The following is a 27,511-nucleotide window of genomic DNA, read 5'->3' as shown; positions in this document are numbered from 1 at the left end:
CTGCCTCCATAGGGAGAAAAAATATGACCCAGGATCTTTCAGCATTTTCTGTAGTGTATATAGACTGCATTTTTATTTTCAGGAGCTTATTGTAAATTGGAAATACCTGAATACAATACTTTCTTAATAATGAATAACATTGCCTGGTGTGAGCTCTCTCTCTGATAGTTTTTTGCCAGTTAAGATCTGATACCTACGATCTGAGGAACACGAAAATTGTGGTTAATTGTGTGGAACAGCGAGCATCACTATATTTAACATCGAACATTTGACTATAGAAAATCAATATGTGTCAAGGCACATAATCACAGAATGGTTACCCATAGAAAAAGACTATTCGACCCGTCATGTCTGCACTGGCTTTCTGAAGGAGCAATTTACCTAGTGCCACCCCTTGGCATTCTTCCTGTAGCCCTGCACATTCTTCCATTTCAGATAATAATTCAATTCCCTTTTAAATGCTTCGATTGAACCTGCCTTCTCCACACCATCAGGCAGTGAGTTCCAGATCATAACCAGTTGTTGTGTGAAAAGGTTTTCCCTCATGCTTCCATTGATTCTTTCACCAATTACCTTAAATCTGTGCCCTCATGTTTTCAATCTTACCACTAATGGAAGTCGTTAACCCCCATCTACTCTGTCCAGACCGCTCATGATTTTATACACCTCTATCCAATCTCCTCTCAACCCTCTCTTCCCCAAGGAAAACAGTCCCAACCTCTCCAATCTATCTACGCATTTGAAGTTCCTCATCCCTGGAACTATTTTTGTAATTTTTTCTGTACTGTCTCTGATGCCTTCATATCTTTCCTAATGTGTCATGCCGAGAATGTGACATACTCCTTAAATTTCTATGCTGTTCCTCAGGAGAATTTCAAAGTGCTTTTTGGAAGAAAACACAAGACTCAAATTGCAGCAGTAAGCTAAAATCTGGCCATTGCATTTTATTTAAGTTCCATGTCAATCATCTATATACATACACATATTACATGTATTTATATTTATTATTGATTACACATGTTACCATAGAAATATTATCAATCGATAGTTATATAACTGTTTGTCCATTTCCCCTTGCTTTCTGTTTGAATGTTCTGAACTGAAGGTCATTTTTATTCATACAGCAGAGTATGGCTTCAGCTCCTATTTTACTTAAAATCTATTTTATTCAGTGTTTCTAGTTCATCAATAACCTCTGTCCCTATACCCTGCAACTATAAAATAAGATGAACAGTTAGGTTGGAACAAATTGCAACCAAGGGCCTCAGCTAAAATTATAAACCATCAGAACAAACATCATGTGAACCTGCAATTCTGTCACAGCTCATAGCTCTTTCTAACTCAACTGTTGGTTGATATAGTAGTTAGGCTATTTTTGTACTTGCAAGTAATTACAATACTGTAACATCTGCTAAGGCTCTGAAGCCTGCCATTGTTTGCAATTATCTGCAGTGTCAGTCCTTTGAAGACAACAGTAGTTCTTATGTTACCTGATTGGATAAGGGTTATATGATTTAAATAGAACAGGGTACAATTATGTCACAGGACAAGAAGGGGCAATAATACAGAAAAAGGTGTTAGTACATTAATGGAAAATGACAGACTGAATTATAATGAATATAGAGTCTTATGAATTCAGCCCACACATTAAGGATTTTGGATTTAAGTGTTTGCTTGGCTGCAGAATCCTGTGCAATAATTCAGTATAAATGAATGTCTGGAAGTGATGGTGCATATATTGGGTTTGGAAATCAAATCTTTTATTGTTGAGAAGAGTAATTTGTACAGAAAACAATATTCCTAGTCATTTCACCCTAAGATTCAAATTGCATAATGATAAATGAGAGAAGTGACAAACTTAATCTTGGTCTCCAGCAATGGCTCAGCTGGCTAAGGTGATAAGTCACTGAGCCATACTGACCACAAGAACACAATGCTCTATTCCCAAACTGAGGCATTGGTTGATCTCGGTTACATTGATGGTATAGATATACAATTTCTTTGTACAGTTTTTGTCTCCTCATTTGAGAAGGGGCACAATTGCATTAGGAGCAGTTCAGAGAAAGTTTATTCAACTGATTCCTGGGATAAAGGTGTTATATTATGAGAAAAGGTTGGACAGGTTAGGCCTGTATCCAATGGAGTTTAGGAGATTGAAAAGTGATCTTATTGAATCATATAAGATCCTGAGGGGACTCGATGGGTGGACGCTGAGTGGATGTTTTCCCTTGTGGAAAAGACTAGAACTAGGGCACACAGTTTAAAAATATTTTTAAGTGTCTCATCAGCATAACTAACAGAGCCATTGCTGGAGACCAAGTTTAATTTTGTTACTTCTATTGTTTATCATTATGCAATTTGAATATTAGGCTGAAATGACTAGAAAAACTTATACAAAAACAAAAACAGAATTACCTGGAAAAACTCAGCAGGTCTGGCAGCATCGGCGGAGAAGGAAAGAGTTGATGTTTCGAGTCCTCATGACCCTTCGACAGAACTTGAGTTCGAGTCCAAGAAAGAGTTGAAATATAAGCTGGTTTAAGGTGTGTGTGTGGGGGGCGGAGAGAGAGAGAGAGAGGTGGAGGTGGGGGGGGTGTGGTTGTAGGGACAAACAAGCAGTGATAGAAGCAGATCATCAAAAGATGTCAACAACAATAGTACAAAAGAACACATAGGTGTTAAAGTTAAAGTTGGTGATATTATCTAAACGAATGTGCTAATTAAGAATGGATGGTAGGGCACTCAAGGTATAGCTCTAGTGGGGGTGTTTTTTTTTAAATAATGGAAATAGGTGGGAAAAGGAAAATCTTTATAATTTATTGGAAAAAAAAGGAAGGGGGAAACAGAAAGGGGGTGGGGATGGGGGAGGGAGCTCACGACCTAAAGTTGTTGAATTCAATATTCAGTCCGGATGGCTGTAAAGTGCCTAGTCGGAAGATGAGGTGTTGTTCCTCCAGTTTGCGTTGGGCTTCACTGGAACAATGCAGCAAGCCAAGGACAGACATGTGGGCAAGAGAGCAGGGTGGAGTGTTAAAATGGCAAGCGACAGGGAGGTTTGGGTCATTCTTGCGGACAGACCGCAGGTGTTCTGCAAAACGGTCGCCCAGTTTACGTTTGGTCTCTCCAATGTAGAGGAGACCACATTGGGAGCAACGAATGCAGTAGACTAAGTTGGGGGAAGTGGCAGCATTTCACTTGCATTTCCCCCAACTACGTAAACTGGGCGACCGCTTTGCAGAACACCTGTGGTCTGTCCGCAAGAATGACCCAAACCTCCCTGTCGCTTGCCATTTTAACACTCCACCCTGCTCTCTTGCCCACATGTCTGTCCTTGGCTTGCTGCATTGTTCCAGTGAAGCCCAACGCAAACTGGAGGAACAACACCTCATCTTCCGACTAGGCACTTTACAGCCATCCGGACTGAATATTGAATTCAACAACTTTAGGTCATGAGCTCCCTCCCCCATCCCCACCCCCTTTCTGTTTCCCCCTTCCTTTTTTTTCCAATAAATTATAAAGATTTTCCTTTTCCCACCTATTTCCATTATTTTTTTTAAAAAAACACCCCCACTAGAGCTATACCTTGAGTGCCCTACCATCCATTCTTGATTAACACATTCGTTTAGATAATATCACCAACTTTAACTTTAACATCTATGTGTTCTTTTGTACTATTGTTGTTGACATCTTTTGATGATCTGCTTCTATCACTGCTTGTTTGTCCCTACAACCACACCCTCCCTCCACCTCTCTCTCTCTCTCTCTCTCTCTCCACCCCCCCACACACACACCTTAAACCAGCTTATATTTCAACTCTTTCTTGGACTCGAACTCAAGTTCTGTCGAAGGGTCATGAGGACTCGAAACGTCAACTCTTTTCTTCTCCGCCGATGCTGCCAGACCTGCTGAATTTTTCCAGGTAATTCTGTTTTTGTTTTTGTTTTGGATTTCCAGCATCCGCAGTTTTTTTGTTTTTATCTCTGAGAAAAACTTATATTCTGTTTGAATTATTTTTCACAGCAATAAAGGATTTTATTTTCATTACAGATGAGATGAGGAGAATTTTTTTTCTCTCATAGGGTCGTGAGTCTGTGGAACCCTCTTCTCCAGAGAGTGCTGGGGGCAGGATCATTGAGTAATTTTAAGGCTGAATTAGAAAGATTCTTGACTGATAAGAGAGTCAAAGGGAATAGGAAGCGAAGTGGAGTTGAGGCTATAATCAGATCAGCCATGATCTTATTAAATGGCGGAGCCGGCTTGAGGGGCTGAATGGCCTGCTCTTGCTCCTAATTCAAATTCTCATATGTAATAGGAGAGTCTGGATTCTTGGATTGAGGAAGAGAAAAATCCTCTAGTTTTTACTGGACGCATGATGATATCTAACTGATAAAAGTGAATTGTGGGCAAAGGCAAATGTGGCTGTGCATGTTGGTTGGCTATCTTCTATGGTAACCAGAATTGTCTCCTTAACTGTAGATTGTGAACAGAAAGCATTTCTTGTAGGCTTTGAACATGCAAAAGGAAATTAATCTGAAACGCAAGCACATGACCTTTCACACATGCAGGCCCCTTACTGAATTTGAACCATTGCAAATTAACATTCAGCTGGGCTGTCATTTTAAATGGTTATATTTTCCCTTTGCCATTGTGAAAAGAATGTGACAGATCTTCTGTTGGCACCAACCATCATGTATCATCCATCACCCACAAAGATACTGCTTTTTTCTCGAAGACAAAATACCAGCTGCTGCTTTCCCACTTGGTCCCACATATTCTTGTCAGAGAACAATTGTTCTGACTGCATGAGCAGTTTTCTTATAGTGAGGCACGCTAATCCAATCAGTCTTTTGTGTGTGAGAGTGCTGTTATCATACTATCCTAGCAGGCTGCTTAGCACAAAATGATGTTTTCAAAAACAGCTAGCAAGAATTCCTTTCAGTAACAATATTGTTTTTTTAAAGATTTTTTTGTGCTTGATTATTGATCAAAATGAAGGACAATGATAGTTGGGATGAAGCATTTCCTAGCAGCAATGAGTTCCAGAGTCATTTCTGAATCTAAGTCATACCCAATGAGGCCAATAGAGGACATTGTACTATTTGAAACCCTTTAAGTTACTTCACCAGCCTGAAAAACTCACCATTTACAAACAGTACAGGGACAAATGTATTTCAATGGGGTTTTTTTGCTGTTTTTCAAGATAAGGAATGTCCGTAATTATTTGAAAATGGAACTTTCACTTTGGCACCCTACAACCACCTGCATCAAATTTTCTCAGCTCAGGAATAATATGGTTAAATGGCCAGAAAAATTCTCCTTTTCCTTTGCTCGAATGGTGCTTGAACTCCCTAACCTCATTAAAATGCTGCTGTTCACTAGTGTGCATTATTCTTTTTAAAAAAAAAACTAACCATATTGTAGCCAATTCTGTGAGGCAGCTGTCTTGGTACCAGTTTCCACCATATGGCACAGTGTTGTGCTGAGTAACCCTGCCAACTTAAGGTCAAGTGCATTATTTGTAATAACAGCAATGTAGCTTGTCCAGGGAACTACATCATATCTTTGTATGTTTTGTATCAGTCATATTTTCACTGCTGTTAACAACTGAAAATGGAAGTAATGCCTGTATAATAAAAATCGTCAACAAGAGAAGGACAAATTTTTCACCTTAATTGAATGAATTTGTGTGTTTTTTTAAAAATCTGGAACATCTGCAGACTGTTCTTAGGACTTTAGGATAAGCTGCAATCTGTTAATGGATTATTAAACCACAAAACAGTTACTGGGCTACTAAATAAACACTTGTAATCTGTTAATGAACAAGTGAACCACACATATGCAATTTTGTTAATGGGATATTATAAATTTGCTAAGGAGTTATCCTTCTACACATTCACAATATATTGGTCTACTTAACTGAAATTAGATCATTGAAGGTGGCAGGACGGGTCGAGAGAGCAGTTACTAAAGCAGATGGTATCCTGGGCTTTATCAATAATGGCATGGAGTACAAGAGCAAGGAGGTTATGCTGAGCTTATATAAGACACTAGTTATACCTCTGCTGGAGTATTGTGTACAGTTTTGGGCAACACACTATAGGAAGGATGTGAACACATTGGAGAGAGTGCAGAAGAGGTTTACAAGAATGGTCCAGGATGAGAAACTTCAGTTATGAAGATAGATTGGAGAAATTGGGACTGTTCTCCTTGGAGATGAGAAGGCTCTAAGAAGAGATTTGATAGAGGTGTTCAAAATCATGAGGGTGCTGGATAGAATAGATAGGGAGAAACTGTTCCAAGTCATAAAAGGATTGCGAATGAGGGGGCACGGATTTAAAGTGATTTACAAAAGAAACAAATGCGATGCGAGGAAAATCTTTTTCACTCAGCGAGTTGTTCGAGTCTAGAATGCACTCCCTGGAAGTATGGCAGAGGCAGGTTCAATCAAGGCATTCCATAGGGCATTAGCTGATTATCTGAATAGAAACAATGTGCAAGGGAAAAGGCACTAAGTCACAATGCTCATTTGGAGAGCCAGTGCAGACATGATGGGCTGAATGGCCTCCTCCTGTGTCATAACATTTCTGTGATTCTGTGATTCCATATATAAAAGGAAGAAAGAAAACATGGTAGTAACTATTAATTACTAAGAAATCGGCAAGAATGCAAGTACAAAAAATGTTTATAAATTCTGTGCTCTTGAAATTATAAAAAGAATACCCTGTGTCCTAGGTGGAAAGCCATGTCCTAGTAGCCGAGCTTTGCAAGAATGGCGATCTTGTAATGAGCATAGCTGTATGGTGTTCTATTGGGATACATCACCTTGGGGTCCTTGTACTGAAGATACGTTAGTGATGCCCCTTAATGCTACAATCAGTTGGAACGGTGAGGCCACCTGTTCTGTGGGCATGCAGACTCGACAGATCCATTGCATGAAAAGCAAAGTTGGACATGTTACTCCCAAAAGGTATTAGTACTTCTTTTTTTCAGGGTAAGAATTTAGATAAATTATTAATAACAAAAAAAAATTCTTGCTTGGCCTTGTCTGTTTAGATTCACTCCGTGCAATATAGTAACGTGTAACTTATTAAGTTTGCTGTTTGTGAAGGTTGTTGCTGCTCCACTGCAATGTTTTCATAATACTTACTCATCGTCAGGCAAGATCCCAAGTTAGAAACCTGAATCTAGCTTGATCTTGTGTGAATGCTTTTGCTTCTGTACACTCTGACCAACCCATTTTGTTCCACTCTTTTTCAGAACGGAAAGACCTGTGGGCTGAAATAAATTGTTCATCATAATTCGGATGCTCTGACACAGCTTGGGTTTAACAAATGTCACTCATTCCCTTCTGACTCCACAAAAAAGAAAATTTAGCAAAGTTCTGGAGCCATTTTTTGAGTGGCCTCCATGGATTCCTTCAAGAACCACTGGTTAGCAGTTGAAGATGCTGAAAGACTAGTCAGAGCGTGCAATATTAAACATCTAAACAAATTTAGGAGCCCGGATCAGAAATGGGCACAGGAGCCTCAGCTCAATATTAAAATGAGGCCTGCATTCATTTCAGGCAGCTGCCAGGGCCACCCAAAAAAGTGTCCCAACAGATTGGGCAAAGGCCTCTACGCTGTTGAATTGGTTATTGTAAAACAGGCATAGAAATGACTCCCAAAGACCTACTTTAAGGCTTCTGTACATTAAATAATAGTACAACGGGTGAATATGCTTTATTTTGATGAAAGAAGCAGGAATTTGCAGCTCGGGGTCTTCATTCGGTAAGTTCCTAATGTCGGTTGAGAAGATGGTTGGAAGGGTGAAAATATAAGGTGCTTTAACATGGAGAAGAAAAGAAAATCAGAGAAACTAGTCAACCTATGCTGTCTTTAGGCCCTGTTAAAAGTAGCTTTTACAGAGACGATGGGCAGAATTTTCCCATCCCTTCTGCAGCAGGTTTTGAGGTGGGCAGGAGCAGAGAATCCAGTGGGAGCCAAAAAGTCGCAACCCGTCGCCATAAAAACAGTTTGCAACTCTCCCAATGGCAGGTTATCCCACCAACTAGTGGCCTGAACTCCATCAGTATTCATTGACATCTCATGAATGCTAATTAAAACAGCTGTTTGCAGGAATCTCCTCACGCCTTCCAATCTTATGTCGTGCCAGCAGGAAATTAGGTTGACCTCAAACCCGTTTGAAAATGCGTGGTGTGCACAAGTTGGGACTAGCCTTTAGGGGCTTGCTCAGCTCAGGGACACCTGATGAGAGGAAGATGATGGAGGTCGACAGCTACTGGCTCCTGGAGGAACATGTGCATCGTATGGCGGGTGGAGCCTCATCCACATGGCTCCTCCGCGAAGCAGCTTTCGGAAGGTGGGAGGTCTCCATGCTGCAGCTTCAACTTCACTGAGGCTTTGGACTTTCAGGGGCTGTGCTGGGGCTTCAGCCCATCTTCCAGGAAATTCAGCATGGGGGGGTGGGAGCCTTGAACTGCAGGATGGGAGACACCAGGAGGCACTGATGGACAGCGAAGGGGGTGTTGACTTACAAAGCCTTTAAAAGGACGCTGAAAGAAAACAGTAGACAATGTGCAGTTAAGGTGAATATATTTGCAGATGTTCAATTGGTGACAATTATTGTCTTCGCCCGTGCAACAAGCTATGATAAAATTTTTTTTTTCATTTTTCTAGGCCTTCAGCTCCTTCTAGGTGCTGCCCTGGTATCTGCAGCAGGGGTGGAGGCTGCCTGCGGAGTTGTTTGCTCTCTTGCCTTTGATGACTTTGGTGGTCATCCTCTTTGAGGGCTTCAAACACCACTGCTTGATGTTCCCCTGCTTCTTGCTGGCTGTCCACCATGAGTTGGAAGGCTGCTTCCAGAGGCAGACTTGGACTGAGCGGGTGATTGTTCTCCAGCCCTCTGAATGCTGGAGACCTAGTCTGTCCTTGCCTCTGACTGCTGCAGTGTTCTCCAGCAAGTGAGCCTAAACCTCACCTAGGGATGTACCCCACTGCGCTGAGCGTCTATGCACTGCTGGAGGGTGCGGGTGACCACTGTGATGGTTCTTCATCATCTTCCTCCTCGGGCATGGTCTGAGGGCTAAAAGCCTTGGTGGTGATTCTTGTGGGCCTCAATCTGCAGGTGCCTATTAAATAGAGAATGAAGTTTTTGTTGATGAGCATGAGGAATATAAGACTGCATGTCACTCACTGTGATTGTTGGGATATGATGAACTGGTGGAAGAGTGATCCGTCCTGGATTTCTGAGACAATCCGATCTCCCCTTCCCCACAGGAGTGATCCTTGTGCTCCCCAGTGATCTGGGCTGCAGCTTCCTCGGACTTGGTGAGGCCAATGATGTCAGCCGTGTCCCCCCCACGATCTTGGAACATTCCCACCTGTTGTGGGCTAGCTTGGCCTGGATGCAGACACAAAAAAAGCATGTGATGAGAAGGGATGGCGCATAGGTTAGCAAAAAAATCATACCCCCTCTGAGAGGTGAGCCCTCCCCAACAGGTATGAAGATGGAGAGTGTGCAACATGATAGATGGGGTGGCATTGATGTAAAAGGTTCCTTTAGTCAATAAGTGCTGATGTGTGCCTCCTGGTAATGGTTGTGTGAGATCCCTGAAGAGAGTAGCCATTTGAGTACATGATGCCATGATAAGAGTTTGATATCAGAAGGAGTTGAAGGATGACTTACCCTGGCAGAGTGGATGAGATCATTCATCCTCTTCCAGCACTGGATCTCACCTGGGTGCAGCTGGCAGTTGCACTGACCTCCTTGGCAATGCCTTCCAAGTCCAAGGCGTCTGGTGTACTTCCTGGAACCGTACCTGGGATAGGTCACATCCCTATGCACCCACACTCTTCTGATCAAGGCCTGTAGGGCATCATGTCTGAAGCGAGTGCAGCCCTCTTGTGCATGGAAGACACCTGTAATGGGCTCTTCGAGACAGGTGGGCTGCAGAAGGCAAGATGTGTGTGTTTGATTGGCATTTATATATGGCGCCTGGACCTTCAACCCCACCAGCTGATGGCGGGGCAGAAGAATCAGCTCCTGACTCGCCAGGTCATTCAGCCCAATACTCACCTGTGCATAATTAATGAGCTTCCAAGCGTGGAATTGGGTGCGAGTTCCCATCAATCTGAGCAGCGAGGTGAGTGCTGCCAAAACCACTTAGTCTCATAAATGGAAAATCCCACCCAATAGAACAGGCTATTTATTTACCCTGATCAAGAAGAGGTGCACAGTTTGATATAATGTGAAGAATGGGAGAAAAAGAAAAACATTATGGCCAGGATTTTCTCTTTGGCATGCGGGGGTGGGCCCCGCACACTGATGCATCAAATGATGCGCAGTGACGTCGGGCGTACATCCCGATATCACCAAGCGTCATTCCGATCTTCCATTCAGTGGGCATGCACCGGAGTTGGCTGCACGCCCGCCGAACTGTCAAAGGCCTATTAAGGTCATTAATCAACCAATTAAACACATTGTCAGGGCCGCGTGTCCAACCTTAAGGTTCGCGGGCAGGCGAAGACCCCAGGTGGCTTTCACATTTTTCATGAAACCTCATCAACAGGCGGGATGAGGTTTCATGAAGCGTTTATTAATTAAATAAAAGTTTTCATGAAAATTCATAAACATGTTCCAGCTCATGTAATGCTGTCACATGAGGGGACATGTCTGAATATTTTTCTATTTTTCAAAGTTTCATTTTGATCTTGATCTCCCTGAGGCACGGGGTTGCCTCAGGGAGATTTCTGCACAGGTCCCAACTCTGCCTCCTCCCCCCACCCACACAGGTAGCGCTGAGCGCTACCGGGTGTGCATCTCGCTGGGTGGGCCTTAATTGGCCTGCCCACATAATATGGTGGCGTGCAGTCGATTACGAGTGGCGATCGGCTCTGCGCTCGCTCCCAACCGCCCTGCCCGACGGAGAGAAAATTCTCCCCTATAGCCATCTAAAATAAATTGGCCCAGAGAAGAGCTACACTGAGAACTGAAAGAATGCTCTCTTGTCTCATTCATTCTTTCCTTTTGACTTTCACTATTTTTCTTTGTCACTGCAAGTTGCTAATTTTCTGAAATGCAGTCCCTGCTTATAGATACTTTCTCTGTATTCTACTGCTCTTCAATTTCCTCTGGTTGTCTTCCTACTCTGTTGCTGCTCATCTACCATAGATGCTCAAATGCATCATCATCATGACAGCTTTCTTATAAAAATGCCAAATGCATCCTTTTATGGTATCCAATGAAGGCTAATGTATGTTAGAGGAACAGCACCTCATCTTTCAATTAGGCACTTTACAGCCTTCCAGACTCAATGCTGCGTTCAACAATTTCAGATCATAACCACTGCTCCTACTTTTTTGACAGCAGTTGTTGGTCATGAATCTGCTATTCCCATTTACACCTCCTCCAGATTGATCTTTTGTTTACCATCCCTTTTTGCCTTGCAGCATTGTCCTTCTTGTAATTTAATGCCTCCTTCCTTGTTCTCTATTACAGATATTATTCTTGCCTTCCCTTACCCCTTTCCCTGACTCTGTGCTTGCTTACATCTCTAACTTTTTCCAGTGCTGTTGAAAGGTCATCGATCTGAAATGTGAACTTTTCCTCTCCACAGATGCTACCAGATCTGCTCTGCATTTTCAGATTTCCAGCATCTACAACATTTTGCTTTTGTTGACATGAGCCATTTTTTTAAGTGCACATTTGAGCCAAGCTAATAGAAACTGATTGAATAAATTCAGTGATATTTGCCAATTAATAAAACAGGTAAAATTCACTTTTCATGTCAAGGATGTTCTGAAAGATAAGTGCAATGTATTTTAAGTTCAACGCATAAAACTTTTGCTTCTGTGACATATAAACAGAAGCAGCTTCTTTAACGTGTAAAGAGAAGAAACAAAGATCAGCACAATGACAGGCTAATAATGACACATCAGCACTAATGGACAACACATTAAAATGTCATAGCCAATCTTTTAATCATGCTGATGAGTTTTTCATATGCAGACATCAGGAATAATAATTACAATGTACAATGCTAATGAGGTACCGAGGTTCAACTTTCAGATCCCTGTCATTCCTTACTAATAAAGCGAGCATATTTTTGCTTATAAATGCAGCTGAATGTTGTCAAGACTTTCTGCTCAATTATATTTATTTTAAATAATTGATATCAATAATGAACAAAGCTGGTTTAAGTCTGACTTCTGAGTGAGGACAACATTTAGCTGAAAGTCCAAAAAGAAAGGACTACAATGAGAATAAACTTCTATTAGAAAACTATACAATTAATTTTAGATTGAAGGAAAAATGAGTATTGTTCCATAGATCACGTTAAGAACTGATGCAGGGAACTAGTTTTCTTGAATCATTTTATATCCATATTAGAACAATTTTCTCAAACTTTCATGATGGTTCACTGGATTAGTGTGTCACAGTGTAGTAGTGAAAATTCCAGCTAATCTAAAGTCATGATGGTTCATTGGATTAGTGTATCACAGTGTAGTAGTGAAAATTCAAGGTAATCTAAATTAGGATTGCAGTAAAGGTGCTACAACTGACTTCAGTGTTTTCTTTAGCTCAGTGATGACACTCCATCTACTTAGCTCAATTTTCAGAAAAATACTGTATGTCCAGCTAAAGGAACTGTCAATTGATATGGACATAATTTGGATCAAGGTCCTGGTGGTGAAAGGCCCTTAGCTGCCCAGTCCCTGAGCTGATGTTGATGAGCAAAATATTGAAATAAAAAAGTTGATGTTCTGAAACATTACTGTCACTGCTGCAAGCTAAAAATGGTTCTTCCTCCAGAAGTAATCCTGCTAAACTTGCTGATCAACAAAATTGACAGGTAAACACCTTCCAGCAATAATAAACATAGGAACATTGTTGTTCAGTAAAGGATTTTGTAAAACATAAGTCAACACAATTCTCTTGCAATGTCTGGGACTATAATTACACCACACTACTGAATGTGTGCCTAGAATGTTTTATGATTAACATGCAATGTTAATTTGTTTCAGCAGTCCACATCTTGGAAGAAACACATTCTGCAAATCTGAAAATCTTACTGATCAGGAAATTAGCCTTGCTAAAAAATCATCCTGTAAAAATGATGGTTATGAAGTTTTTTGCTTCTGTTATACTTGCTGTTTGTAACAACAATTCCTGATATGTGCCTCTTTTCCAATGCTTCTAGGTGCCCTGAAAGTACCAGGCCTGAAACTGTTCGGCCATGCCTATTGCCATGCAAAAAGGACTGCATTGTCACTCCTTTCAGTGAATGGACACCTTGCCCTACCAAGTGTCAGCAAGGTAGTTGCTTTGAGAAATTATCCTCCATAGAATTATTATTATTATTATCCTCTACTAGAACAAACCCTTTAAAACTCATGGATTGAAAGAATGTTGGGTTTTTTTGGGAAAGAATTTGCTCCTCCCAGAGCACATGTATCTCCATGAAATTATCCTTTGGAAAAGAATAGTGTTGAATAATAAAGAAAATGTAATACTTTGCAGAATATATCTCTATTTGTACACTATGATAGAAATATCATCTATAATTAATATTGATTTTTCTTTTAGATTGTGCTTTCAAAACCTTGTTTCAATATGTCACCTGGAAGTTAATTGTTTGCCAAGTAGCAATTCACTGTTTCCAAGGTAATACAAGAGAACATGGACAGGTCTATGAATTGACTGGAACCCATACAAACTAATGGACAATGCTGGTCCATCTGTCATTTTTTGTTATGTAGGACTTCTAATTTGCTGAATTAAAGATTGCGTTATTGACAAGCTCATTTAACATGCTGCTATACAGCACATTAAAGAAGGATCTTCAGTAAGTTTTAGGCTTTCTTTTGTAGGGGCCTTGAAAGCTTGTACATCATGTTACAATTATAGCAGAAACCTTGTCTTAACTGAACTCGTAGCACTGAGAAATATCGACTTCCTGCTACGCAAATAGTTCCAAGTTTTCTACTGAAGTGAGTCTCTATTAAACTTGGAACCGATGTTCCCTGGATGTCTCTGAGTAAAGTAATATCACCAAGTTCAGAGACTTATCTTTAAGCTCACCTTTTGTAGAATGAAGTGGAATCATTCCACTTATTTTCAATGCAACTGTGCAGAATTTACATTGCCTCAGAGCTTTCGTTCAAAGTATTGATCAGCATGGGTCCAGAGAAGTGATCACACTGCAATCCTTTAACACCTCCTCAAAGGACTCAAAATATATGTGTCATGACTGTGAATTTCAATCTACACTATCAAGAGATCATGTTGAGCCTAATGTAAAATTCCTTGCAGGCAATGAGAGTTTGAAATGCAAATGTCACTGAAATACATTTTGGATATTACTGCCAAGGCAAAGTACAGTGGATAGAAATTAAAACAAGTATATCACTGCACTCAGAGAATTTGGGCCAAATTTTGGCAGGTAGCTCAAGTAGGGAAATTTCCAAACTTGCCGTATCCACTCCCTAAAAATTGTCTCGAATCATGTGCTTTCCACTCTGATAGGTGGTGGGTATGGGATGGTGTTTGGTCCACTGACCCTGGAAGTAGAGCACAGGGGGCCAAGGGGCAGGCAAGTGCCGAGGCTGGCTGGTTAGAAGGCTTGCCTATGTTCTCTGGAACTTTATTCCGGTTGTTTAAGAATCTTTAAGGTTCATTATTCCTCACCATTTACCACCCTCCCCCCCCACCCCCACCCCACCCCACCATGGCTGCTCATACCCCCCATGCCAACTCTTGCCTTCTATGTCACCTCTATGGCCTTCATGCCCCCTCCATGCCCAATTTAAGCCACCTCTTTGCCCTTCCATACCCATTCAGCTAATATGTATTATGTGCAGAACCAGTGAGCCATATAATAACAATTACTGTTGTGGAATTGTTGAAAAAAAGAAAACGCCCATTCAGAAATCTTCTTTGAAAAAAAGACCTGCTGTTTCAGTAATCTGATAAAAGTGTGAATCAGACAGCACAAATGGAGCTTCAGTAACAGAGGCATTAATCACTTCACATCTCTTAATCTTGTCCAGATAAACATGGAGACATTCGCGTAAGAGATTACAAAAAGAGCAACATATTATAACCACATAAAAATGTCAGTCAAGCAAAGTCAACAATCCACTTCAGTCAAAACAGAACTCCTGCTGAGCTAATGCATTTGTCAGTTTTGGCCATCAGCTAGGCATTCATAATGAGCACAGGAGAATTGTTTCAGTAGAAACAAATGACCCGACACCTGGGCAACACTGCCTCCGCCTTTTAGGGATTCCCTGGCCTCATTTTTTGGTGTTCAGGTAATTAACTGCCTGGCACCGGGGCTCCTGTCCATTTCAAAGATGGAAGCCTGTCCCAAGCTGTCGGCCAATCAGAGGTCTGGCAGTCCTTCAGTCTCCGTGGCGCTACACGGAACAGTGGCCACTGCTATTACTGCAGCCATACAAAATGTATACCAAACCTTCCACAGCTAAGTGGGATTGGGATTGCTGGGGCCAATCAAGCAGTCCCCAGCAAGAGATGGGTGTTGGGGAGGAGTGTGTGGTTGTTGAGGGCAGGGTGGTGTTTCCACAGGAATGGCCCTTGCTTCCTGGGGGCACCTCTGTGGACAACAGAGTGCCTGATCAGAAAGGCCGCTCCCTCCTAACCCACAGGGAGGTCACCAGGATTTTTTCTGGGCGGTATCCCCACATGGTGGAGGGTCCACCAGCCATTGGTAAAATTCCAGCAGTGGCAGGAAGAGGCCCTTAAGTGGCCATTTAAGGGCCTCAATAAGCGTGTGGGTGGGTATAATGTCCTCTACCTCTGCCACTGCTGATCATAATCCATGGCTTCAAGAAGGCAACGTGTATTCTCTGACTATTCTTTGGAACTCCCCATCCCTCCACCACCTCCCAGCACTTCCCTGAATGACTGGTAAAATACAGTCCCTGGAATCTATTATTAAGGAAATCTTAACAGTGCCCTTAGAAAATCCTAGTACGATCAGACAGAGTGAACAGGGTTTCGCAAAAGGGAAATTTTATTTGACAAACTTATCAGAGGTTTTTGAGGATGTAACTAGTAGGGTAGATAAACTGGAGTCAGTAGATGTAATATACTTGGATGGCCAAAAGATATTTGAGAAGGTTCCATACAAAAGGTTAAAATGCAAGATAATGGCTCATGGAATTGGTGTTGTATATTAGCATCAATGGGGAATTGGTCAATGGACAGGAAGCAAAGAGTAAAAATATCTGGGTATTTTCAAGTTGGCAGGCTATAACTAGAAGGGTGTTGCAATGTCAGTGCTAGGGCCTCAACTATTTACAATCTACCTTAACGACTTAGATGACAGGACCGAGAGTAATATATCCAAGTTTTCTGATGATACAAAGCTTGCTGGGAATGTACGCTGCGAGGAGTACACAGAGAGGTTGCAAAGAATTTTGACAGGTTACGTGAGTGGGCAAAAGGTGCTCGTTGGAGTATAATGTGGGAAGTGTGAAGGTGTTTACTTTGGGAGCAAGAATAGAAATCAGAATATTTTTAAAAGGCATGAATCTTGTAAACGTTGCTGTTCAGAGAGACTTCAGTGTACTTGAACAAGGAACACAGAAAGTTAGCATACAAGTGCAGTAAAGAATTAAAAAGGCAAATGATACGTTGGCTTTATTGTAAGGGATTTGGAGTACAAAAATAATGAAATCTTGCTATAATTGTATAGAGCTTTTGTGAGACCACATCTGGAGTACTGTGCACAGTTTTGGCTTCCTTAAAGAAAGATATACTTTCTTTGGAGGCTACAGCAAAGGTTCAGTAGATTGATCCCTGGGATGGGATGGCTGTCCTATGATGAAAGGCTGAGTAAATTGCATCTATATTCTCTGAAGTTAGAAGAATAAGAGGTAATGGCATTGAAAATACAAGATTCTGAATAGGTTTGATAGGATAACACTGAAAGGCTGTTTCCCCTGGCTGGGGCATCTAGAACAAGGAGGCACAGTCTCAGGATAAGGGATTGATCATTTAGGACTGAGATGAGGAGAAACTTCTTCACTCAAGAGGGTTGTGAGTCTTTGGAATTCTCTACACCAGAGGGCTGTGGATGCTCCATCATTGAATATACTCAGTGCTGAGACAGACAGATTTTTGATCTCTCAGGGAATCAACTGATATGGGGGAGTGAGCAGGAAAGATCAGCCATGATTATATTGAATGGCAGAAGCTGCTCAAGGGGCTGTATAGCCTACACCTGCTTCTATTTCTTATGTTCATAGTACCAGCTTTTATTTTCAGGTTATTCCCTGGCATTCTGGTCGAGACACCCAACAAGCCAACAAAATTCAGCCCCAGTGTTTTCATGATGACGGATGTTAGGCTAACTGGCCTGTGGTTCCCTGTAAACTTTCTTTGTCCTTTCTTGGATAGTTGTATAATACTTGCTAAGATCCTTCTCAAATCTAGGGAAACTTGGAAAATCATAGCCAGCACATCTCTCTGCAGCTATCTCTTTTAGAACCCTGTAGGATGTTGGCCATAAAATCCGGGGGATTTGTTGACTTTTAGTCCCTTAAGTTTCTCTAATATTTCTCTCTGTTGCTGTTAATTACTTTTAGTTCCTCACTCTTATTAGCCGCTTGGGTACTCTCTCTTTATTGTATGTAACTTGTGTCTTCTACGGTGAAGACAGACTCAAAATATTTATTCAATGTCTCTGCCATTTCCTCATTTCCCATGATAATTTCTCATGTCTCTGCCACTAAGGAACCAATGTTTACTTTAGCTATTCTTGTCTTTTTTATATACTTTATATACTTACGTACTTTTATACTTCTCTACTTTTATATACTTACGCTCTGTTTTAATACTCCTGACTAGTTAAGTCTTAGTATTCTGGTTATTCCCGTTTCTAACCTTTTGGTCAACCTTCACTGGTGTTTAGAATACACATAGCACTTCCTGTCGGGCAGGCCGCTGGGTGGGCCTTAATTGGCCTGCCCACTGTAAATGGCGGTGGACCGCGTTTCAGTGGCGGGGGTCGGCTGTCCGCCTGCCACCGAGCCGGTGGGGCCCGCTGGCCCATCAAGGGCAAAATTCTGCTCTTTTTGTTTTTTTTCATTGTGTTCAGGACGCAGGGCATCATGTGGGGATGGCACCGAGTCGGAGTTTGGGCCAGTGATAAAATTTCGGTCTGACTGGATTTAACAAAAATGGATTCACAGGACTGGCTTTCCTGGAGCTTTAAAATGATTTTATCTCACCCTGCAGGCTGCTGGCTCTGCTTTGTTGAAGCTGATCTTCCAAAACAGATTCAGTGGAGACTTTTGCTTTAGCTTAAATTCAGCGTTTTTCCTGCCCCCGGCTCCCATTTCTCCGGAACTTCTCAGGTGAGGCTTCTCAGCATCTTGCTTCTTAAGTGAGGTTGTTTCAGGGCAGAATCATTGCTGGTGCCCTTTTCTTGAGAGTTCTTCAGTCTTTTAGAGAGTATGTGGATTTTTATCTCCCACTGCCACCATGATCTGTCTGTTGTCACTACCCATGGTGTGTACTGCTTGGACACCAAGAAGTAGCCTTGTTGAAATTGCAAAGTAGTCTTTATGAACCATACTGAACTATCTATATATTTATTGTAAAGGGTAAAGGCAGACCCCATACAAGGCCCTTACATGTTGCTACCTATCTCTAGACTGGCCTTAGCTGTAGGCCATGTTCCTTCTTACTTCAGCATGTGGGCAATCCTATACTCACTCCCATGTTAACTCTCTAGGTACAACATCCTTCCACTATAATGTATACCCTATTGATTCACTTTCCTTTTAGGAATCAACCTGCTGTTCTTACTGAATCTGGCCTTATGTGACACAAGTCCCACACCATGGTCGGAATCTTGTGGAAGTGATGGTAGTCTTGGACGCCAGCTACAAAGCTGGCTAGACATTCTCTAGTCACCACCTTTAGAGACAGCCTACTGTACCATGTGCCACTCAGGCACTGAACAGCCTAGCGGGGGACACAAACCAGGGATCAAGGGCCTGAGAGGTAGACCTCCCACCTGCTGAGTGCTGCTGGCCAATTAGATGCTGGCAGCTCTTCTGTACTCAGCAGCACCACCAAGATGACAATGGCTGCTGATATTCCGACACCCAGCCGCGCCTTGGATTTAGGGGGGGACTCAGGCACAGGTGAGTGATAGCGGGAAGGGAGTCACAGAATGGGAATCATGGGTGAGGGGGGAGGGGGTGTCATCAGCAAGAGCAGGGGGATGGCTCTCCAGGCACACCCCCCTCCCCCCCAATTTTCTAATGCTAGGTTCCTCTATTAGGCACTGCATGCTTTTGATCGAGGGACCCCCTGGAGTCCGCAAGCAACCATGTCAGGGTTTGCTTGTCGTGCTCCATGCATGAGGAGCCTCCTGACCCCAGCAATGGCAGGATGAGGCCCTTAAGTGGGCATTAATTGGCCACTTAAGGGCCTCAAATGGTGGTGGGGTGGGAAGGTCATCCACAGGCTTAGTCAGCACTCACCACCCTCCCACCAATTTAAATGACCTCCGCTACCAGATTCACCACAGGGGAGGGCACTAATTCCACACCATGATCTTAACTGCCCTTTCCAGTAGCCAAACAAGCCACTCAGTTATATCAAATTGTTAAAATAATAATAAAATCAGACAAAGCTCTTGGGCCTACAAATTAGTCAAGCAACAGCCTGGCATGGTCAAAGCCGCAGGATCATACTTTTTAGCCAATGTCCTAGACTGCATGATCAGCATCCTGTCTCACTCTCAGGAGGGACCTACCAGAGGTCGGGGTTGCAGTGATGTACAGTCTGGGAGTCCTTAACCTTTACTCTCAATTCCATGGGCCAGAATTTTGATATTGGCATGCAGGGGCAGGCCCGACATGCCAACGCATAAAATGACGTGTGGTGGCATTAGGCTTGCATCCCAACAGCACCATGCTCCATCATGAAATTTTGGTGGGCAGGCACGCTATGAGCTCTGATGCATGCCCACCATTAACTAACAGGCCACTTAAGGCCCTTGAGGCATTAATACACCATGATTTTCTGGAGCCTGTGCGATCTTCAGAGTGTCACACGGGTGCAACGGGCGGGCAGGTAGGCCACACTTTAAAAAACCTCATCCATGAGCGGCATAAGAGGGGTGAGTGGGCTTGTGAATGCTACTTGTTAGTTATTTATTTTTTAAACTTACTGCTACTTGCTTGTGTGAACAGGAGAACTTCAAATCTCTTCGGAGCTGCTTGTACAGGAATAACAGGCTTCAGGTCTGGAGTAAACATCATTCTTGGGGCCTTGCAGGTTTCAGGAAGCCTTTCCTTACACTGGAAATGGCAGTTGTGCTCTCCACTGGAAGCACCTCCTCTGAGGAGGAAGAGAGGGCCAGAAGGCGGAGGAGGCCAGGAGTCCATATTCAGCCTCCAGAGGAGCCACCTTTGGGAGGACATGTGCAGGCACAAGTGGCGCAGGGCCAACAGGAAGTTCAAGGCGGAAGGGGCCGCAGAAGACATCACTATCCTGCTGCCAGGGCATACAGGCATCGAATCAGCTACCTCAATATGTCTGAGGTGCAGTGCCAAAGGAGGCTCCATCTCTTAAGGGAGACAGTCACCTCCGTTTGTCAGATGATAGGCCCTGACATCAGCTCCAACTGTGTGGGTGGACACCCCATGTCATTGGCGTTGAAGGTCATGGCTACCCTCAACGTCTATGCTTCCGGTTCTTTGTAGGGGTCAGTGGGTGATCTCTGCAGAGTCTCCCGGTCAGCTGTCCACAGTTGTGTCAAGCTGGTGAAAACGCTCTGTTCATGTGTACATTGACTTTCATTCGCTACCGCTCGGACGAGGCCAGCCAGGCTGAGCAAGCCAGAGGCTTCACAGCGATTGCTGTGTTCCCCCGCATCCAGGGTGCAATAGACTGTACACATGTGGCTATCAAGGCCTCAGCAGGCGAGCCCAATGTCTTTGTCAACAGGAAGGCCTTCCACTCCATGAAAGTGCAGATAGTGTGTGATCACAGGATGCTGATTCTACAAGACTGTGCAAGGAACCCAGGCAGCTCCCACGACACCTACATCCTCAGACACTCCCAGATGCTGAGACTCTTCAGTGCTCCAGCCTGGCTGGATGGATCGCTGCTGGGTGATGAGGGCTATCCCCTCAAAAGGTGGCTCATGATGCCTCTCCACCGTCCAAGAACAGAGGCCGAGCAGCCAGACAATAGGAGCCACGCCTCCACAAGGGCTGTGGTAGAGAGAACCATCGGTCTTCTAAAGATGTGCTTCCGATGCCTGGACCATTCAGGAGGTGCACTGCAGTACCCCCCAGATTGTGTGTTGCTGATAATGATTGCATGCTGTGCCCTCCACAATCTGGCGCTGGAAAGAAGGGATGCAGTGGAGGAAGAAGATGTAGACGCAGAAGCTCTGGCTGCAGACAATGAGTCCAGTAGTGAGTCCGAGGACGAGCATGCTCAGGAGAATGCTGAGGGGATAGACGCTGACAAAGGCAACCTCCAGGGAGGCAGGGACACCCGGGAGGCTTTGATCCAACAATCCTTCAGCTAGCTCACCACAGATGGACCTCCAACACAGATGGACCTCCAACACATGCTAGGGCTGCAGGTTCCATACTCGATACCTGAGAGCAACATCTGCCTGGTTAGGAACATTAACTATGTGCCTTGTCAATTAAGCTCAATGACAAACAAGCCATTCATAGCATCATGGGTTCCTGTACACCTGCAGAAGTAATGAAGCACCTTGAGCCTTGTTCAGAACTAAAACATTTAATGAATTCATGAAACAAAACAGAAATGAAAGTTCATTCTGAGGTTTTGAGCTGCACACCGACTAATAAGCAACTAATACCGGGGCAACAGAAAACCAATGAAAAACCCGCGGTGTGCCTAAGGTGCCTTATATGCTTATGTTTTCGGGCGCCAAGCCTAGGTGGTCTCCCCTTGCTGGCACACGCATTGGAGACAGCCTGCTCACTCTGCTGTCCTGTTGGCCTTGATGACCTTGGAGGGTCCTCTGGCCCTTGGAGCCTGTGATGGCCCCGCCTGGGAGGGAATGGTCAGTGGCACGGCTGGCATCTCCCCAGTCACCGCAGCCTCATCGGATGCCACAGTCACTGGCAGAGGAGCGGAGGAACTGCTACCCGCAACCGGAGTGCCCTGAGAGGACCCCACAGAAACGACAGGCAGTTTGCATGCCAACATGTGGTCACTTCAGACCTCCCTGCTCATCACTGATGGATAGGCACCAAGCTGGGAAACTGGGGGCCCAATCCATCTCCCACACTGACACTGACCAGCTGCTGTGAGGGCTTGCAGGTCCAAGCGCATCCCCAGGAAGCCCTGATTGTTCTCCTGGAGGAGCCTCTCCATGAGATTTGCCACTCTCTTCATGGAGGAAGCATTGTTCTCAGCCATGAGGGTCAATGCATTGCTGATGCTCCACATAGACTCCTCCATCAAAGCCTCCCAGGTGTCCCTGCCTCCCTGGAGGTTGCCCTTGTCAGCGTCTATCCCCTCAGCATTCTCCTGAGCATGCTTGTCCTCGGACTCATTACTGGACTCATTGTCTGCAGCCAGAGCTTCTGCGTCTACATCTTCTTCCTCCACTGCATCCCTTCTTTCTAGAGCCAGATTGTGGAGGGCACACCATGACATGCATTCCCTCATGTAGCTCTGCTGGATCCTCCCGCACACCCTGCTGGACTTCCATCATCTGCTGCCTCAGAGACAACTCCAGAGGCACAACATCAGCCACCAACTGAGCATGTTCCTGGACCCCAGCAGTCCTCTGACCGTCGGCGCCTTGGGCAGTCTCTGTCTTTGCCTGCACCTCAAATGAGTGTGAAGTGCCCTCACCACTGTGCCCGGGGACACTAGCCGAAGATCTTCTCCCCACTGAGGTGCTGGTATCTGTACTGGTGCCTGCCTGGCTAAGATGGTGTGACGTTGATGCATGTATCTCTTCAGGGCCCTCCAGTGTCAGTGGCGGGCCCTCTGCCTTCTCGGTTCGGGCGTGCTCTGGTGAGGCTGAAAGGAAGAGCAAGGACATTTGATTAGTTGAAGTCGAGGCACTGTTAATGTGCATGCCTGGCCCCCAGATCAGGATGGGCTCCTCCTTCCATAATTAATGGGAATGCCATGTTGGATGCTGAATTCAATAAACAGTCAACAGTGGAATGTTTGCACTGACAGACATTGTGACCTCAGTGCACGGCACTCCTACCTCCCACTGGCACCCCAACCTCACTGCTGCCAGTAGACCTGGGTGCATATCTCCTCTCCAGCTCAAGAGCCTCCTGCTCGTATCTGGTGAGAATGAGTAATTGGGCCTGCCTTCCGCCAGTCCACATCCATTCAGAGTTATTGTGTGTGGTCTTCTCCTGAAAGGAGAGGGGAGCATTGATTAGTCCACCCTGTACCTGGATTGCCATTGCAGCCCTGCCACCCCCACCTGAGTGAAACATTGCAGGCCCCTCATGTGAATCATGGCCCTGGAGCCACCATACACTCACTCCAAGCAGCCAGGGCTGACCCCCTTGCTCAGATACTGCCTCCTTCCTATTTGCCACTCACACTGTATCACCTTCTAAAGCAAGGAAGCACTACCACCTAGAAAGACAAGGGCAGCAGATGGAAGGCTGCCCAGCCACCTTGAAGCTGCCCTTCCAGTCAGTCAGCATCCTGACTTTGAAATGTTTCACCGTTCCAGCACTGCGCCTCGGTACAGACCTTTCAGGTCACCCCCAAAACAGTACTGTGGGTGTAAGTGCATTACATGAAGCAGATACAGAAGCCAGCTCAGCACTACCCTCTCAGGGGCAACTAGGCATGGGCAATAAATGCCGGCCCACCCAGCGAAGGCCATATGTCGTGAATGATTCAATGCACTAACAACATTCAGAGTTGGGGGGGTGGTGGGGGGGCAACCTAACTGCTGTGCTAAGGGACCCATGCCAGCATGGCACTCACCCTTCCCGATTGCAAGAGGTTGTTGAACTGAATCATGAGCGCTGACCCCTTCTGCCACCTCCTCCCAGGCACGTTTCATCATGTGGGAGGGCCTCCTCCTCCCGTCCCTTGGCATGATGATTTTGGCCTTGCTGGCACCTCCTCGAGGCAGTCATCCAAGAATATAGGGGCATAATGCCCTGCTGACCTGCCCTCCTGCCTGGCCTGATGTCCGAGGGCGCCATCAGGAACCCTTCTGTGTGCCGTCGTTGCCAGCCTTTGGAAGGCTCCCTGCCCAGTTTTTCAACAGGACCGGCAGTTATCGGAGTCTTGCCCCCTTGCTGTTCCTGAGAGCCGTGATTCACTGTGGCTGGGCCTTAATTGGCCCGCCCACATAAAATGGTGGCGTGGAGCCGATCGATGCCTGCGATTGGCTCCAGGCACGCCAGCGCCCGCTCCTGCACAGCCCGCCCGACGTGCTGAAAATTCTTCCCATGATGTTTCATGATGGCTTCATATCAAACATGGACAAGGAAACCCTTTGCTGATTATCCTTACTGCACTTCTTCCAGCTGATGACCAGTACTACATTGAACCCATCACTATCAGAGATACCAGCCTTCAGCCAATTCAATTACAATCGGGTGGCAACCAGAAATACTGAGTGCATTGTGCACAGCAAAGACTATGGACCCTGACAACATCCCACCTGTAGGAGACCTGAGCATCCACCTGACAATATGGAAAATTGTTCAGGTTTGTCTTGCCCAAAAAGAAAGTAGGACAGATACAACCTTGCCGATTGCCACCCCATCAGGCTATTCTTAATTGTCAGCAAAGTGATGGAAACAATGTTATCAAGTATCACTTACTCACCAATAAGATGCTCACCAGTGTTCAGTTGGGTTCTGTTAAGACCACTCGGCCCAGAACCTGTTACAGCTTTGGTACAAACATGAACACGAGCTGAATTCCAGAGGTGGGGTAAGAATGATTGTCCTTGACATCAAATTCCTATTTGACCAATTGTGGCACTGAGAACAGCTAGTAATGCTGGTCAATGAATATCAAGGGGATAGTGGTTTGAGTCATTACTAGCACAAACAAAGGTAGTTACAGTTTTTGGAGGTCAATCATCTCAGCCCGAGGAAAATCACTACAGGAATTCAGCAGGACAGCGTCCTAGGTCCAACTACTTTCAGCTGCTACGTTAATAACGTGCCCTCCATCATAAAGGCAGAAGTGAAATTTTTGCTGATGATTGCACGTTGTTCAGTCCATTCATAATTCCTCCTACAATGAAGCAGTCCAGGCCTGCATGCTGCAAGATTGGGATAAATCCAGTTTGGGTTGATATATAACAAGGAACATATATATATGCTGCACAAGAGATAGCCTAACTACCTCCCTTGGACATTAAATGGCATTACCATCTTAGAATCTGCCACTATCAATATTTAGTCGCTTGGCAGCACAGAATTTGAGTTTTGTGGCAAAAAGAAACATGCTGTTGAAACTTTTTGTCTTGCACTCATCAAGACAGATTTGCAAGAAAAGCAAACCTCAAAGGGAAGAGAATTTATTCTGCTTGAGAAGAAGATGCTGATTGGTTGGCAAGTGGACTCGGATTGGTAGAAGTACACCAGGGAACAGTTAATTTCCAAGCTATTGTTTAAATTCAAACCAATCAAATTGACACTGATTGATCAAGGCATTGCCATGGGGAATGAGCCAGGAAATGGCTCCCCCAAGCTTTTGTTTAGTTGGAAAAGGTGCAATGTATAGGCATGTTATTTCTGTTTGCAAATGACAAGGCACTGTGTGTAGCTTCTAGCATACACAAGTGAGCCACAGTGTGAGCCCGACTAATAACATTAAATTGGCTGTTAGTGTAATTCTTTGCATAATCCGGATTGTTTAGCAAATGTTGTCCAATTGTGGAATCACATCTAATACTGGACACTATGGGAAGAACTTTGCAGGATCGGCGGGGGGTGGGGGGGGGTGGTGGTGGGGGTGGCGGCGGTCAAGAAGTTGACTTCACACTGGCGGGCCAATTAAGGCCCTGCCAGTGTGATACATGAGCGGCAGCGCTGAGTGCTGCCTGTGCGGGTAGAGGGAGGAAGACGAACAGGCTTAGAGCGAACTTCGCGCATGCGTGCGAGAGAGCATTGAATAATCTCCCTGAGGCAGGGAGATGAAAAGATATTCTAAAAAATAATAAAGAGCAGAAAAATGTAATGAAATACCTCCCCTCATGCGACTCTGTCACATGAGCAGGGACATGTTTTCAATCAAAAAATAAAGTTTTTACTTAATTTGTATTTGATTTTGGAAACCTCATCCCCCTCCATGGACGAGGTTTCCAAAGAAATGCAAAGGCCGCTTGGCCTTTTGGCCTGCCCACCAACCGTCCTACTGACAGGGCAGTGAAAAGTTTATAGTTTTTGCCAGTGTGAGATTTGAACTCTTGATCTTGGGGTTACAAACCCAGTACCATAACCACTTGGCTATTTAGGCCAAGCCCTGAAAAGTTTGTCAGTTGATAACTTAATGACCTTAATAGGCCTTTTAATTGCCAGTAGAGTTGGGCGCGCCCACCAAGCTAAAAATTCTGACCTATAGAACCATAGAACCATAGAAAAGTTACAGCATAGAAGTAGGCCATTCGACCTATCTTGTCAATGCCAGCCCGAGGACACCCAGGTGCCCTTTCTAATCCCACCTTCTTGCACCCGGCCCATAGCCCTGCAGCTTACAGCACTTAAGCTGCAGATCCAGGTACTTTTTAAAAGATAATGAAGTTTCTGCCTCTGCCACCAATTTGGGCAGCAAATTCCAGACACCCACTACCCTCTGTGTAAAAGAGTTCTTCCTCATGTCCGCCCTACACCTTCTTGAATCTATGTCCTCTGGTTCTAGAATTCTCCATCAAGGGAAACAATTTTATCCTGTCCACTCTATCTATTCCCCTCATAATTTTGTACACCTCAATCAAGTCACCTCTCAGCCTTCTTTGTTCTAAGGAAAATAACCCCAACCTATCCAATCTCTCCTCGTAGCTACACTTTTCTAACCCTGGCAACGTTCTTGTAAACCTTCTCTGCACTCTCTCCAGAGCTATTACGTCCTTCCTGTAATGTGGTGACCAAAACTGCACACAATACTCCAGTTGTGGCCTCACCAGTGTTTCATACAATTCCAACATTATATCCTTACTTTAATATTCTATATCTCTGCCAGTGAAGCAGAGCATTCCATATGCCTTCTTTACAACCTTGTCTGCTTGAACCACTGCCTTCATGGACCTGTGTACTTGTACACCAAGATCTCCTACTTCATCTACCCCTCTTGGTATATTGCCATTTATTTTGTAATCCCTGTAACTGTTTGACCTCCCTAAATGTATGACCTCACACTTCTCTATGTTAAAATCCATCTGCCACTTTACCGCCCACTCCACCAATCCATCTATATCGTTTTGGAGATTATGGCTATCCTCTACACTATCCGCTACTTAGCCAAT

At 44.3% G+C, this 27,511-nt stretch overlaps 1 protein-coding gene across 1 annotated transcript in view; it reads left to right on the top strand.

The window, feature by feature from the left end:
- thsd7ba (thrombospondin, type I, domain containing 7Ba) overlaps positions 1-27,511 on the top strand; it is a 676,798-nt gene that overhangs the window by 205,398 nt on the left and 443,889 nt on the right. Inside the window, exons 8-9 of the mRNA XM_041200229.1 lie at positions 6,733-6,967; positions 13,202-13,317. Coding sequence (XP_041056163.1) covers positions 6,733-6,967; positions 13,202-13,317 — 351 coding nt within the window. The remainder of the gene's footprint in view (positions 1-6,732; positions 6,968-13,201; positions 13,318-27,511) is intronic.

This window comes from Carcharodon carcharias, chromosome 12, assembly GCF_017639515.1.
Source record: "Carcharodon carcharias isolate sCarCar2 chromosome 12, sCarCar2.pri, whole genome shotgun sequence".
Lineage (NCBI taxonomy): Eukaryota > Metazoa > Chordata > Chondrichthyes > Lamniformes > Lamnidae > Carcharodon > Carcharodon carcharias.
This window is presented reverse-complemented; position numbering and strand designations above follow the sequence as displayed.